The sequence below is a fragment of the Drosophila mojavensis genome, unplaced genomic scaffold (assembly GCF_018153725.1).
Source record: "Drosophila mojavensis isolate 15081-1352.22 unplaced genomic scaffold, ASM1815372v1 contig_74, whole genome shotgun sequence".
Classification (NCBI taxonomy): Eukaryota; Metazoa; Arthropoda; class Insecta; order Diptera; family Drosophilidae; genus Drosophila; species Drosophila mojavensis.
The window spans coordinates 16,681,952-16,695,832 of NW_025318899.1; the positions used below are offsets into that span (position 1 = coordinate 16,681,952).

The following is a 13,881-nucleotide window of genomic DNA, read 5'->3' on the forward strand; positions in this document are numbered from 1 at the left end:
TAAGTAATATAAATAATACAACAATTAGTAGCAAAATGCTTATTCGCTATGCAATAACACGAAATATAAAAAAAGCTCAATATATATTATGGCGTTTGTGTGGCTAATTGAAAATTTAAATATTGGTATAGCCAGCGTGTTAGTATTTTTAACCGCTACATCTATTATATACCACGAACTGAATACGTGATTCGGACTTTGGTCACACCACAAGAGATTGGCCGATTTGGGAGGTGTTTTGTGTTTGTGCTAATATAAACCAAAATATATTAAATATGATACATCTGACAGGCCAAAATTACAATGCACGTGATATAATTAAGAACATATTTTCGCCATTAATTGGCGTGCTGAGCAGCAACTTGGCCGATGACATATGTCATCGCAATAATTTGTCCTTCGTGGAGCTGCTGCAGCCCTTTGCGAAGTTGCCAAACGATGGTGAGTAAACAAAATAAATTGGAGCAGCATAAATTGAAACATAACGGAAGCAATTAGCACGATAACGAAGCTAGGAACATAGTCTAACTGATACCTGACGAGAAAGTTTCTTAAAAATATAGATTTGCTTCTATTATTCCCTTGTTTTCTAACTCTTGCAGCTCATTTTCGGGATGTATCCGGAACAAGTGTCTCTGTACGCGGCCTGCGGCTTAACTTCTGTGACGTGGACTGGCGTCCACCGCAAACTGTGCTGGCCCGCAAAATGCTCAATGAGTCTGTGACGAATGCGCACAATGAGAAAACAAAAGTTATTACAATTGGTAAATCGAAGCTACACACTTCTTACTTCAACCATTTAGTCACGCTTAAAATTACTTTTGTAGCTGGCATCGATTTGGAAGTGCCCACGGCGGAGCCCTGGTTTGAACAATGGCGTGAAACCTTTCTCACCGTACAGTTTCCAGCGGAACACGAGTTCACTCGCCATTTACTAAGCTGTTTGCTCGTGTTGTCCAGCGCTGATCCACAGATCGTTGAGACGGCCCAGAAGCTCACACAGCGTGTTCAGCAAATGCAAAACATAACGCCACAGAAGCTGCCCAAATGGTTCCAACCCACGGAGGTGCTCAACAGCTATGTTGTGCTGCACGAGGCAAGCCAAGGAGATTTATCGAGGGCGCAGCAGGGCTTTGAGCTGCTCAAGTCTACGTTCGGCAATAATAAATGCTTCCTGGTGTCGATCAATTCGATGGAAGGAAACGCCCCCAATGGCATACCAGACTATTGGACCAACTACATCAAACGACAGCCGAAAACCGATCAAATGGCATCATCTGAGCTAAGTGCACCCAAATCTCCGCAAGACGCCGTCTCGGTGATCAGCATGCCTGCCATGCAAATGTCGCAGTTAATCGATAGTCAAGCTGCGCAAGAGAACGACTTGACCATGCTGCATCCGCTTAGTCCCATGCAAGAGAGCGCCACCGAGGCCATCAACTCAAAGTTCAGCATCAGCAGCGAAAGCATCGCTTCGCAGACAATCAATCCGAATGTCTGGGCCAATGAGGTGGATGCAGATGCACCGCATGGCAGCTGTCTGACAGCACGCGACATTGACAATTTGCGTCACTTTGTGCAGGACTATGCGGTGCGCGCTTTGATACCCTACATTGAGCATCTGGTGGTGATGCTCAGCGAGGGGGTGACCAATAAAAAGGGCGTCAGCAAATCCCTGCTGAGTGCCACCAAACGTTGGTTCGTCACCAGCAAGCCAGGAGCTGGTGCCAACAATCAAAATGCGGTCATGTAGGTCCATCATATAAAAGCACAAAAATACAGATTATACTAACGAGTATCTCTTCCCCTTGCCCCAGCTATACGAACGAATCAGCGGAACTGCAAACTCGTAAGCTGGGTGATCTCTACTTCATGTTTGGCCACTATAATCTGGCCTTTCAGGCCTACCACCAGGCCAAGCGGGACTTCAATGCAGACTCCGCCTGGCAGTATTATGCAGGCGCCTTGGAAATGGCTGCACTCTCCGCGTTTATGCTGGGCACAGCGCATCGCAAGACCTACGACTACATGGAGGACGCCATCGTTAGCTATTTAACTGTGTGCAAGTGAGTGATGCAGTTAGGTTATCATTAACTGAGTTTAAGTCTTCTCTTTATTGTTTTTAGGCTACAGCAATTTGCGACACGCGCAACTCTCTTGAGCATGGAGTGCTTGAAGACAGCGCGTCTGTATGGCGAGGTGGCCAAGCAGCTGATACGCATGACTAGCGAGGAGTCCGATCTGCGTTCCGCCTTGCTGCTCGAGCAGGCAGCTTATTGCTTTCTAGTTACACATCCGCCCATGCATCGCAAGTATGCCTTTCACATTGTGCTGGCCGGCAATCGGTACTCGCGAGCGGGACAGCGTAAGCACGCGTATCGCTGCTATCGTCAGGCGTATCAGGTGTTCCAGCAGCGCCAATGGAGTCTGGCCGAGGATCACATACAGTACACCGTGGCCAAGCAGGCGTATATGCTGAAACAGCTGGAGGAGTCGAGTCGTTCCTTTGCCCATTTATTGCGTCCGGGCAGCTTGCAGAGTGCGCAGCAGCAGAGCAGCTTTCTGAAAGAGTATATTCAAACGCAGAATGTAAGTGGATAAGCAGCATCTATTCACATAACTAATTGCTTGCCTTTGCAGGAGCTACTCAAGCGTAGTCCGGACCTGGGTCTCTTGCCACACGCTCTGCCACAAGTGGTGCAATCGTCGGTGCGTGTGCTGACGCTTGTGCAGCCGCCTAGCGTTCAGCCGCCACAAGTGCCGGCGAGCAATATAGACATTAACTCAAATATGACTGCCGACGAATCAATTTGGCACAAGATTGAGGAAATGCTGGTCATCACTGCCGCATCCAATAAGCCCTTTGTGTTTAAGCCCTCGCGCTATTTGTTCACCAAACAGCAGCCCGCCACAGAATGTCCTCTCGCTGTGCAGGGCGAACCCATCGAGTTGGCTGTGACGTTGTCGAACAGTGTTCGCTGTGCCATTACCTTGTCGGACATCGATCTGCTCTGGCGACTGACTTTGGACAACGAGGAGGTGCTCTCCAATCTCTGTGTATACGAACAGTCCTCGGACAGTGCCAGCAAAGCGGCCGTTGGTGCAGCCATCAAGACTAGCTGTTTGTCCGCCTTGGAGCTGGCAGAGCAGGCAAAGCAAATGCTGCACTTCAAGCTCACGCCCAAGCTGACCGGACGTCTGTCCATACTGGGCGTGGTCTGTCGCGTGGCAGCCAAGGCGGATCCAGCGGCCAGCCTATTGGGTCTTCTACAGTTCGAAACGCAACGCATTAAGCCCTCAATGGCCAAGCAATCTTCTCAGACGCTGATGGACAACCGGCTGAGTATTAAACTAGTGCCGCAGGTGCCAGCATTGAGCGTCAGCTTCAGTCCCGTGCCCAGCGAGCTGCTGGCTGGCGAAATTGTGCCCGTTTCAATCACGCTGCGTAACTTGGGCATAGCACCGATCGAAGAAATCTATTTGGGCTGCGATAATCCGCGTTGCATAGCTCTACTCGAACAGCAGCATAACGAAATGCCTCTGACCATACTCAGCTGTAAGTGGAACGAGTATATCAACTGAGAGTATTTAATTTATATTGTTCTTTATGGCAGCCCTGCGCAACGTGTCAAATGACAAACTGGTCAAGGATAAGGAAATACGGCGCCAACGCGTCTTCCGTCTGCTGCAACGCACTGGACAGGCTGCTCTAGAGGCACAACAGGGGCACACAATATCCATGTGGCTGCAGGCACCGCAAACCGCTGGCAGCTTTACGCTTCGTCTGCTCTTCTACTATGCACTGCCGGCTGCTGTGAATGCCCACATTAAATATCGCCTGGTGCGTCACATTTGGCAGGTGCAGGTGCAGAGCTGCCTCCAGGCCGAAGCCACCTGTGTGGTCAGCAATGCTGTTAACCGTGAACTGGGACTGGATGTGAGCTTGAAGAATGTGAATGCAGTGCAGTCAACGGAAGTTTATATTAACTCGCTGTCCTTGTACTCCAGGGACTACTCGTTGAAGCCACATAATTTGTATAGTAAGTGGACTTGGAATCATGAAGTAATGATAATTAATTCATAATTTTGTTTGCAGTCATGAACAATATGGAATTGAGCGCTGGTCAGGCGGGTGCCCAATGTCTCAGGTCAACCAAATGCTGTAGCTTCCAGTGTCGCCTTCAGGAAAAAGACGAAGAGCAATTGCCGGATAAGCCAGCGCTTAAAACTCTATTGCAGAAGCGTTTGTCCCGCTTGGATATTATGCCGGCGCAGCATGCACAGCAGTTGGAGCAGCATGCACCACAGCTGCATGAAGCGCACAGTTTTCTGGTTAACGAGGAAACGAATTACTTTAATACAAACATAGGCACGGAGGAGTTCAATGCCAGCATTGCTAACTATGAACCACATGCCACCGTCGTACTTAGCTGGAGTGCTCTGTTGCAAAGGGACGATGTGCAGCGGTTAGCCAGTGGCATGCACTTTATAAAGCTGTATAATCTCTACGAGACGGGCAGCTGTCCAGGCATTGGTGACACATTGTACAGACGCCGCCTGTCCCTGGGCGAGACACGGCACAAGCGTGAATTCCATATACCTGATGATAGTGGCTTAGAAGCGGCTAGCGAACCTTTGGCGGACGATGACATGGCCGACTTCTGGGAACCGAACGAACACTATGTGGCACAGCGCTGTCTGCTCGAGGACGAGACATTCGTGTTGTCAGCCAGAGCCTAAGTTAACTTCTTTACGTTCCACATATTGTGTCTTTTTGCATGTGATTATACAGATCTAGCTAATAAATTGATTGTTAATCTACATGAGTTATACATATACACGAGAATCTTTGAATTGCTTCCTTCTTTCGATAACTTTTTATATTCATTTATTTGCATAATGTCTTTTATATTTATATATTAAATTAATACTGGAAATGGGGACGGGCACGTAGAAAATAAAATGATTTGGGGGCCGAAGCTGTGTTAATTGTTAGTTTATTAGTTGATTGATTTAAAAATGAATTAATTATACACGCTAATAAATTGCTTAAACTTGTAACATTAAAGTATTGTTAATTGCTTTTTGGTATATGTATGTGTAGGTATGTAAATCATAAGCTGTTGACTAGACACAACGATGCGATTCGCTTCATTAGATGTGGGTGTGATGGCAGCGCAACGTAAACTTCTTTTTTGTTTTGTGGCAGGATTTATTGATTACATTATTGGCCTTAAGCACGTTTCTTGCTCATGTAAACGCGTCCACACGCATACAACACATGTGTACAAGCATAAATATTGCCCAGAGCGCTGCCCAGCAGGGCTCCAATCACATTCGGTATGGGATAGGCCTGCCAGTCGCGTCCCCAGTCCAGCGGAGCCACCACACTGCCAGCCCAGGCGCCCAGAATGCCGCCAAGTGCATTGTACTTGAATAAATGCAGCGCCGTGTCCTCGCACTTGGTTATGAAGTCTGGCTTTTCACAGAAGCACACTTGCAAGGCGCCTCCGCCGCCGAGTAGGAAAACAGTCGGTGAAACTGTGAGCAGAGTCATTAGCAGCGACAACACGAACGTCTGCTCATAGTTCGCCAACACAGGTGCACCCAGAATGATGCAAATAAATGCGTAGAGCAGTGTGCACAGAAATTGCAACGTTAGACCGCCGAGCAGTTCGCGTGGCGTGAAGTATGCAGCTTTTTTCTGTCGCTGTTTGGCAGTTAGCACGCCGTCCTCAATGCGCCCAAAGAACCGGGCTAGTATTACTTTCAGCAGTTCACCAATAAACACAATCGGAACAATCAGGGAGTCCCAAAAGCTTCCGAGATGAGCCCAATTCCGGCGATATTGCATGTAGGTCATGCATATCAATATGGTAGCCAGACTGATCGACACATGGAAGAGCTGGTGCTTGGTTTTTTGCTGATCGAAACGCGATACCATTTTGTCGTCAGAATATGAAAAAATTGCACTATTTTTCTATTTACTTTCGATTTTGCTATGGATGTGTTGTTGTTGGCGACACCTCGACAATTCGATAGCTCATAGGGATGTGTTTAATAAATCAAGTATCGATGGATAAAAACGTTTGCTCTCAGTGGGAACATTTTTCAGTGATTCCAATTTAAATAAATTTTGCGTGTGTTGTGAAAAATATATTTGCATTTTAGCCATATTACTCTTCATAATGGGATTATTAAAATTCAATAGAGCTATAATAGAGTACCCATTAGTATAATAACGTAACGTATAAACGTATTGGTAATTACCTTATATCGATATTTCTATCGATTGCTATGCAGCAGAATCGTCGCGCGGTGCTGTCATTTCATCAGCGCTATCACATAATCATTTTACACTTTCATTCTTTGCGGCTTCGGCTCCAGTTTTTTTTAAATAAATTGCCGTTTGTTTGTGTACAGAAATAATTGGAAAATGCTCTCGCGTGCTGTACGTGTTCGCGCCGCGCTCCGGGGCCTATCCACTGTAGCTGCCTGCGCTCGCCATCGTCATACACAAAATTGCATGGTGCAATATTTTAAAGAAGTCAGGTTGCTGCGATACAATGGTGCAGTCTCTATGATGCAGACACAGCGCTTCTTCAGCCGCAAGCGCAACGATAACGAGGATGACTTGATGGCCGAGGCTGAACCTGAGCTGCTGGCCGATCATCGAGACTCGCAACAACTGCCGGCGACGGTTGCCGTGCCCGATGTATGGCCCCACGTGCCGATGTTAGCGATGCGACGAAATCCACTGTTCCCGCGGTTCATGAAGATAGTCGAGGTTGATTGCTTATCTAGAACTTTCTTTTATGATTGCGTTCATGTGTTAATTTTTACTTAGGTCTCGAATCCAATTATCATGGATCTTTTGCGACGCAAGGTGAAGCTCAACCAGCCTTATGTGGGCGTGTTTCTTAAGAAAACCGATGGGGAAGAGGAGCTCATACATAATCTGGACGATGTTTATTCGGTTGGCACCTTTGCTCAAATCCAGGAGCTGCAGGATCTGGGAGATAAGCTGCGAATGGTCGTTGTAGCTCACAGACGTATCAAAATAACAGGGCAAGTTGTGGACGATGCACCATCAAAGTCAGGTAGGTGCCACACTTATTGACACTAGCCAGATATTGTGACAATCGCGTTGTCTCTTAACTCCCAGTGAAAATGACAACTTTGCATTATCCACTCTTTAATATAAAATTACGCATCCCAGCTGAAGATCAATCAACTGATGGCGCTAATGCTACTGGCAAATCGAATAATCGAGGCATACGCAAGACTCGAGGACGTGCTCCACGTCGACAAACACAAAAATTAAACGAGGCCGCCAGCGCTGAGGAGATGGCCCAGCGTCAAACGCTGGAGCCACCGTTGCCTAGTGGACGTGTCGAGCAAACGACAGCAGCGACAGCAAAAAAGAATGTGGAAGATGTGAAATCATCTACGGCAGAGACGACAGATAACAGCACCGAAACATCCACAGGCGGCCCAACAACGCCACCCGTGCTTATTGTAGAAGTGGAGAACATTAAGCAGCCGGTGTATAAGCAAACGGAAGAGGTCAAGGCTCTGACACAGGAGATTATAAAAACCTTGCGCGATATTATTACCATGAACCCATTGTACAGGTAGGTGAAAATGTTTCGATAAGGAAAATCTGATATAATTGTACACAAAAAAAAAAAAAACTGCTTTTAGATAATTTTTAGGCGTTACGTAATGCTATTTATGGTAAACAATTTTGTTTTTTCTTATACAAGCAATATATGTACCTATTTAGGTATATATATTTATAAAGTGCTTTGCATGCATTTTCTACTAGAAGCATAATACAAATACGTTTACCTAATAGGCATGCTGATTTTTGTTATTATAGAGAAAGCTTGCAGCAAATGCTGCATCAGAATCAGCGAGTGGTTGATAATCCCATCTATTTGTGTGACTTGGGCGCCTCCTTGTCCGCTGGTGAGCCAAGCGAACTGCAAAAGATTCTGGAGGAAACTGATGTAAGCTTTTGACTATGCCTATATTATGTAATATAAAGTTTATTAAATTCTACAAAACTCTTCTCATTTAGATACCTCAACGTCTTCTGTTGGCATTGGCGTTGCTTAAAAAAGAATTGGAACTGTCGCGCTTGCAGCAAAAGATTGGGCGCGAAGTGGAGGAGAAAGTCAAGCAGCAGCATCGCAAATACATACTCCAGGAGCAGCTGAAGGTGATTAAGAAGGAGCTGGGCATTGAAAAAGATGATAAGGATGCCATTGGCGAAAAGTATCGCGAAAAACTCAAGGACAAAACTGTACCAGAGAGCATCAAAACTGTTATTGACGAAGAGCTCACCAAGTTGAACTTCTTGGAGAGTCACAGCTCAGAGTTTAAGTGAGTCCCTCTCTCTCTCTCTCTCTCTCTGAAGCTCTGTGTAATAATATATCCTATTCTTTGTAGTGTTACTCGCAACTATCTGGACTGGCTTACCTCTTTGCCTTGGGGCGTCATTAGTCCCGAAAACCTGTGCCTTGACAAAGCCACCGAAATTTTAAACAACGATCACTACGGCATGGACGACATTAAGAAGAGAATATTGGAATTTATTGCTGTTAGTTCACTGAAGGGCACGACGCAGGGCAAGATCTTGTGCTTCCATGGACCGCCAGGCGTGGGCAAAACGAGCATAGCAAAGTCCATTGCGCGCGCCCTGAATCGCGAGTATTTCCGCTTCAGTGTTGGCGGAATGACAGATGTGGCAGAGATTAAGGGACATCGTCGCACCTATGTGGGCGCCATGCCTGGCAAGCTAATACAGTGCCTTAAGAAGACCAAGACGGAGAATCCGCTGGTTCTCATCGACGAAGTGGACAAGATTGGCAAGTGAGTAGACCCAACAATGATAATGTTCAAAATTTGTGATTAATTTTGGTATTTGTGTTTGATTCAATAGGGGCTATCAGGGTGATCCGAGCTCAGCCCTATTGGAGCTGCTGGATCCCGAACAAAATGCCAATTTCCTTGACCATTATCTGGATGTACCCGTGGATCTGTCACGAGTGCTTTTCATCTGCACAGCAAATGTGGTTGATACCATACCAGAGCCACTGCGCGATCGCATGGAGCTCATCGAAATGTCCGGCTATGTGGCTGAAGAGAAGGTGGCTATTGCCCGTCAATACCTGATACCGCAGGCAATGAAAGACTGTGGCCTAACAGAGAAGCAGGTCAACATTACGGAGGATGCGTTGAACATGCTTATACGCAGCTATTGCCGAGAGTCAGGTGTGCGTAATCTGCAGAAGCAGATCGAGAAGGTCATTCGCAAAGTGGCCTTCCGCCTGGTCAAGAAAGAGGGCGATGAGTTCCCCGTGAATGCCGACAACTTGACAACGTTCCTGGGCAAACAGGTTTTCAGTTCCGATCGTATGTACAACGTAACGCCCGCTGGTGTTGTGATGGGCTTGGCCTGGACCGCAATGGGCGGTTCTTCATTATACATTGAGACTTCCAGGCGTCACATACGCGCCGAGAAGCCCGAATCCACAGCTGGAGTATTACACTTAACTGGTAACTTGGGTGATGTAATGAAGGAATCCGCACAAATTGCTCTGACCGTGGCTCGAAACTTTTTGTACACGTATGATCCAAAGAACAAGTTCCTGGAGCAGGAGTACGTATTATTTATTATGACTTATTTAATATGACTTACTTAACTGATTTATTTTTTAATTGACAGACACATTCACCTGCATGTGCCTGAAGGATCGACGCCCAAAGATGGACCCAGCGCTGGTGTCACTATAATCACGGCTTTGGTTTCCCTTGCTACCGGAAAGCCAGTGCGTCCAGATGTGGCCATGACGGGTGAGGTTTCACTAAAGGGCAAAGTTTTGACTGTGGGGGGTATCAAGGAAAAGACCATTGCGGTAAGTTCGATTACACTAAGCCTAGGCCCATAATGCAGCTTATATTTTGTTTTATAGGCCCGACGCAGCGGCGTCACCTGTTTAATTTTACCTGCTGACAATAAGAAGGACTTTGAGGAGCTGCCCAGCTTCATTACCGACGGCTTGGAAGTGCACTTTGCCAGCGAATACGAGGATGTCTATAAGATTGCTTTCTCTGACCCGGACTTTACCTCAACGAAAAACGAAACAAGCAGCACAACTGAGGCGATGCGCGTTAAGATCCCAACCGCTGCCACAGCCGCTGCAAAGCCGACCAGCTCCTGAGTTATATTCACTAAGTTAGGCTAAGCGTTGGGTTGGGCCTGGGGGACAAACACCACACACACTGAGTTCATATATATATATATATATACATACTAGCTAGATATGACGTATGTTAGCAAGTTGATTATTGTCTACATAGGTATATATATTTAGAGAAAAGCATTTGTTAATCTTATGCCAAATTAAATTGAATGTAAATGTCATCAATTGCTCATCATTTTATATATCCGCATTGGATATGATCCATTCCAGGTAGCGATCGACGCGCGTGTAGATGCCCGGACGCTTTGGTTGGCCACAGCCCAGGCCCCAGGAGACAATGCCAATGGTGACCCAGCGCCGATTGGGCAACTGGATGAGCAGCGGACCACCGCTATCGCCCTGACAGCTATCCTGTCCGCCCTCCGGCAAGCCAGCGCAAAAGGCCGTATCCGGCACGTGGTCCACAATGGCAGCTTGGCAGTCCGATTGCTTCCAAATGGGCAAGCTGGTCTACAAAGGGGCAAACGTAGTTGATTATATTGCGTGAAAGAGTTCAGAGATTCCGGGGGCAGCCTCACCTCCATTAAAATCTTGGAGTGTGGTCCACTGAATTTGAGTGTGCCCCAGCCCAGGACAATGACATTGCGTCCAGTCCAATCCTCGTTCAGTGGCGGCATACAAACTGGCCAAATGTATGTATTGAACAGCGTCGGTCGCTCGATGCGTATGATGGCGATGTCATTCTCGTACGTTATCGGATTGTAGTCCACATGGAGCACCATGTTGCCAATGCGGAAGTCACGCGCCCGCGTCTCATTCACTTGCTAAGGATTGGTTTTAGTAAATTAGAGCTATTCATCCCAGATCCGATCTGATGCAAGTTACGTACATGCGTATTGTACTCGCCCAGACGCACAAATATCTCCTCTTTGGGCCACTTGTAGAGGCAATGGGCCGCGGTGAGCACATGGCGATCTGTGATCACCACACCGCCGCACCAGACATAGGGATGGCCCTGCCGCAGCAGTGCCGCCATCCAGGGCCACTCGTCGGGCTCTGCCGGACGACCGCCCGTTATTCTTGGGAACTGACGTGTTGTAATGCCGCAGCCGCGTTGCTCGGGTCGATTGACAATGCGTGGTGCTTCGTCGTCTGAGCCGCCCACAATCTGTGGACTGAAACGTGATGGGATCGCCTGATCTGTGCAGCAAATGCCAATGGAACTGTAAGCAGAAGAAGTATTGGAGAATTGAGCTGATTTTGTTGGGGTTTGTCGCTTACGTTTTCTCAATGATGCACAGCTGGGAGACCAAGCGCCAGACATCGTCCTTCAGCTCCGGCATGCGACAGTAAATTATGTGGCGACAGCGTCCGGCATCGCCTAGGGATGTGCGACACGGGCCATAGTCTTTGTTTTCCTGTGTGGAGAGAGGGAGAGAAGTATATATGTATATATCAAATAAGTATTAAATCTAATTAAAATTATATTCGCTATGAATATATAAAATGAGTATATTCAGTTTTGTATTCGTGTATGCATCAGGCAGACATGTTCGTCGCTCTTTATTCCAAATCTGCATCAAGGGCTCCGTAATTCGAATCATGCTCTTCTAATGTGCTCCACTTCCATTTCATTTCCCATTGGAACGACTCTCTCTTTAGTTCAGGCTACCTGCAGCCTCCGAAATTCAACCAGACTCGAACCCTGCAACTCTCTCCGAACTCCAACGAGGCTCGAGAGCCGCAACTTTCTTTGGAACGACTCTACTCAGCTATAAAAGTGCGAGCCTGTTGCTGCACAGCTTCAGTCGTATTCCTGATCTGCTGCTGGGCAGCCACAGTGTGGATCAGTGCTCCATTTTTGTGAGTTTACATATTGATAAATATTATAAATATTTTGTAACTTTGATAATATTAATAATAGTTACAAATGTTTTGTTTTATGAATAATACAATGTGAACACATATTTACAAACACAGCACCAATGCTCTGCTGTTTTAAGTTGTAAGGGAATGTAACTCTAATTACTCTAATTTGTTAAATGAAATAAATAAAAATAAAATAAAATAATAATTATAATAAATCTAAAATAAATTTATATATAAAGCTTTAATAAATAAGTTTTAATTATCATAGTTAAGATGATGTTGATCATTAAAGGATGATGATATTTATAATGTAAATATGATATATATTATCATTAGATAATGTTAATTATTATGGTAAATGGTCTTTATGATAATAAATATAATATAATGAGCATGGCATGAGCATGATATTAACAATAATGACTTTTGATAAGCAAGGCTGTGATGATAATGATGTTACACATATGATGATGATTTCATATATTTCTGATAGTAATGGTAATTATTGAGGCCTATTATCATATTTATATAATATTTAGTCATGTTTATGAGGTACTAAACTAATTGTGCTTGCTTTATCAGTATTTAATTACATTAAAGTAATATTACGAAGTAGCTTAGCAATGGATAATTAGCTTATTCGCCGATCGGGCTAAGCTCGTGCTGAGCTGTAGAGAAGATTCTCAAGCCACTACTCACCAGTAGAGGGGAAGCCCCCTCAGCCTGTCTCTTGCTCAAACGATGACGCGCTAGAAAATTACTGATGCCGGCATTGTCATTATTATCATCATTAGCCCGCTCAGCGCTGGCATTAGTGCGGCCATGCTGCCTATTCTCAGCAGCGCCCCAGACGAACTCGTTGTTGTCTTCCAAATCCATCAGATCTGTGGCACAAAGGATTTGCACTTAGCATTGAAGAAGCTGATCGATCGATCCTAGTGCTCTACCCACCTGTGTAGTCCGCAGAGTAAGTTTTGGCCAACGCCTGGCTGGAGCTGCAGCTGAGCAGCGCTATGAAAATCAGTTGTAAACACTTCATCTTTGCCTTGAGAACTGAATGCGAAAACTAAACATGTTTCTCACAACTGCAAAATGGGAATTTAAAATTTTATCGCGTGCCGCTTCCGTTGCGAGCAATCGAGCTTTTGTGAGCTCAATGAAGCTGATCTCTCTCTCTCTCTACTTGTTGGTTTCTCTCTCTCTCCTTGTTGGTCTCTCTCTCTCTCTCAGCTTTTATTACAATGGTTCACCTTGCAGTTGAACCTGTTGACACTTTTAGATTGTTTCCTTATATAATATATCCAAGTCGCGTACTTTAAAGTTTGCCAACTCACAAGAGCTGAAGCTCTGGAGAGCGTGCTACGAATACTTCTTTATATATATAATATTATATAGGAATTTTATATTATATAAATACTTTATCAGCTGCACTCGGGCATGCCGGTCCCTTATAAATAAGCCTCTGCTTATAAGCCTCTAGGCTGTTAGACCTAGTTTCAAATGTATGTTTGTCGAGCTACCCATATTAGAAGAAGATAATCCGTAACCGAAAATAGTATTCCAGCTGATATTGTTTTTTTTTTTTTTTTGTCCATTTAGCGAGTGTGTCTACGTGCCGTGCATTGCAAATGATGCGGTTGGGCGGGTTTTAATTCCATAGAAGTCGGCTCGACTGTTACCAAAGTTAATATATAAATATATTATATAAATAGCCAGCTCAATTCTACATCAATCTGTAATTGCCTTATATGCTAGCCCAGTGCTAGCTGCTCATCAAATAATAGATAAATCATTTGAACCG

At 45.4% G+C, this 13,881-nt stretch overlaps 4 protein-coding genes across 5 annotated transcripts; 2 read left to right on the plus strand and 2 right to left on the minus strand.

Annotated features, from left to right (window-relative positions):
* Positions 1–196: 196 nt before the first annotated feature.
* On the plus strand, positions 197–4,838 carry LOC6582774 (trafficking protein particle complex subunit 8). Its single transcript, XM_002008429.4, has 8 exons — positions 197–441; positions 603–764; positions 828–1,749; positions 1,818–2,066; positions 2,127–2,589; positions 2,641–3,556; positions 3,615–4,040; positions 4,097–4,838. The coding sequence occupies exons 1-8, from the start codon at positions 276–278 to the stop codon at positions 4,738–4,740; spliced, it is 3,948 nt and encodes a 1,315-aa protein (XP_002008465.1). The 5' UTR covers positions 197–275; the 3' UTR covers positions 4,741–4,838.
* A 143-nt stretch (positions 4,839–4,981) lies between these two features.
* On the minus strand, positions 4,982–6,051 carry LOC6582775 (uncharacterized protein C1450.15). The gene has a single exon (XM_002008430.4). The coding sequence runs from the start codon at positions 5,942–5,944 to the stop codon at positions 5,234–5,236; it is 711 nt and encodes a 236-aa protein (XP_002008466.1). The 5' UTR covers positions 5,945–6,051; the 3' UTR covers positions 4,982–5,233.
* Positions 6,052–6,304: 253 nt separating this feature from the next.
* LOC6582776 (lon protease homolog, mitochondrial) lies at positions 6,305–10,432 on the plus strand. Of its 2 annotated transcripts, none has more exons than XM_015162593.3 (9): positions 6,305–6,787; positions 6,848–7,100; positions 7,166–7,634; positions 7,883–8,012; positions 8,084–8,388; positions 8,455–8,877; positions 8,948–9,667; positions 9,734–9,923; positions 9,981–10,432. In XM_015162593.3, exons 1-9 carry the CDS (start codon positions 6,437–6,439, stop codon positions 10,227–10,229), a joined length of 3,090 nt encoding a protein of 1,029 aa, XP_015018079.1. In that variant the 5' UTR covers positions 6,305–6,436; the 3' UTR covers positions 10,230–10,432. The 2 variants fall into 2 exon arrangements, with proteins under 2 accessions (XP_015018079.1, XP_002008467.2); XM_002008431.4 differs by having other exon boundaries at positions 6,306–6,787; positions 7,220–7,634.
* LOC6582777 (venom protease) lies at positions 10,354–13,263 on the minus strand. Its single transcript, XM_002008432.4, has 6 exons — positions 13,032–13,263; positions 12,780–12,964; positions 11,493–11,629; positions 11,101–11,434; positions 10,790–11,035; positions 10,354–10,721 (listed from the first exon to the last, which is right to left on the minus strand). The coding sequence occupies exons 1-6, from the start codon at positions 13,117–13,119 to the stop codon at positions 10,449–10,451; spliced, it is 1,263 nt and encodes a 420-aa protein (XP_002008468.1). The 5' UTR covers positions 13,120–13,263; the 3' UTR covers positions 10,354–10,448.
* Between the last annotated feature and the right edge of the window lie 618 nt (positions 13,264–13,881).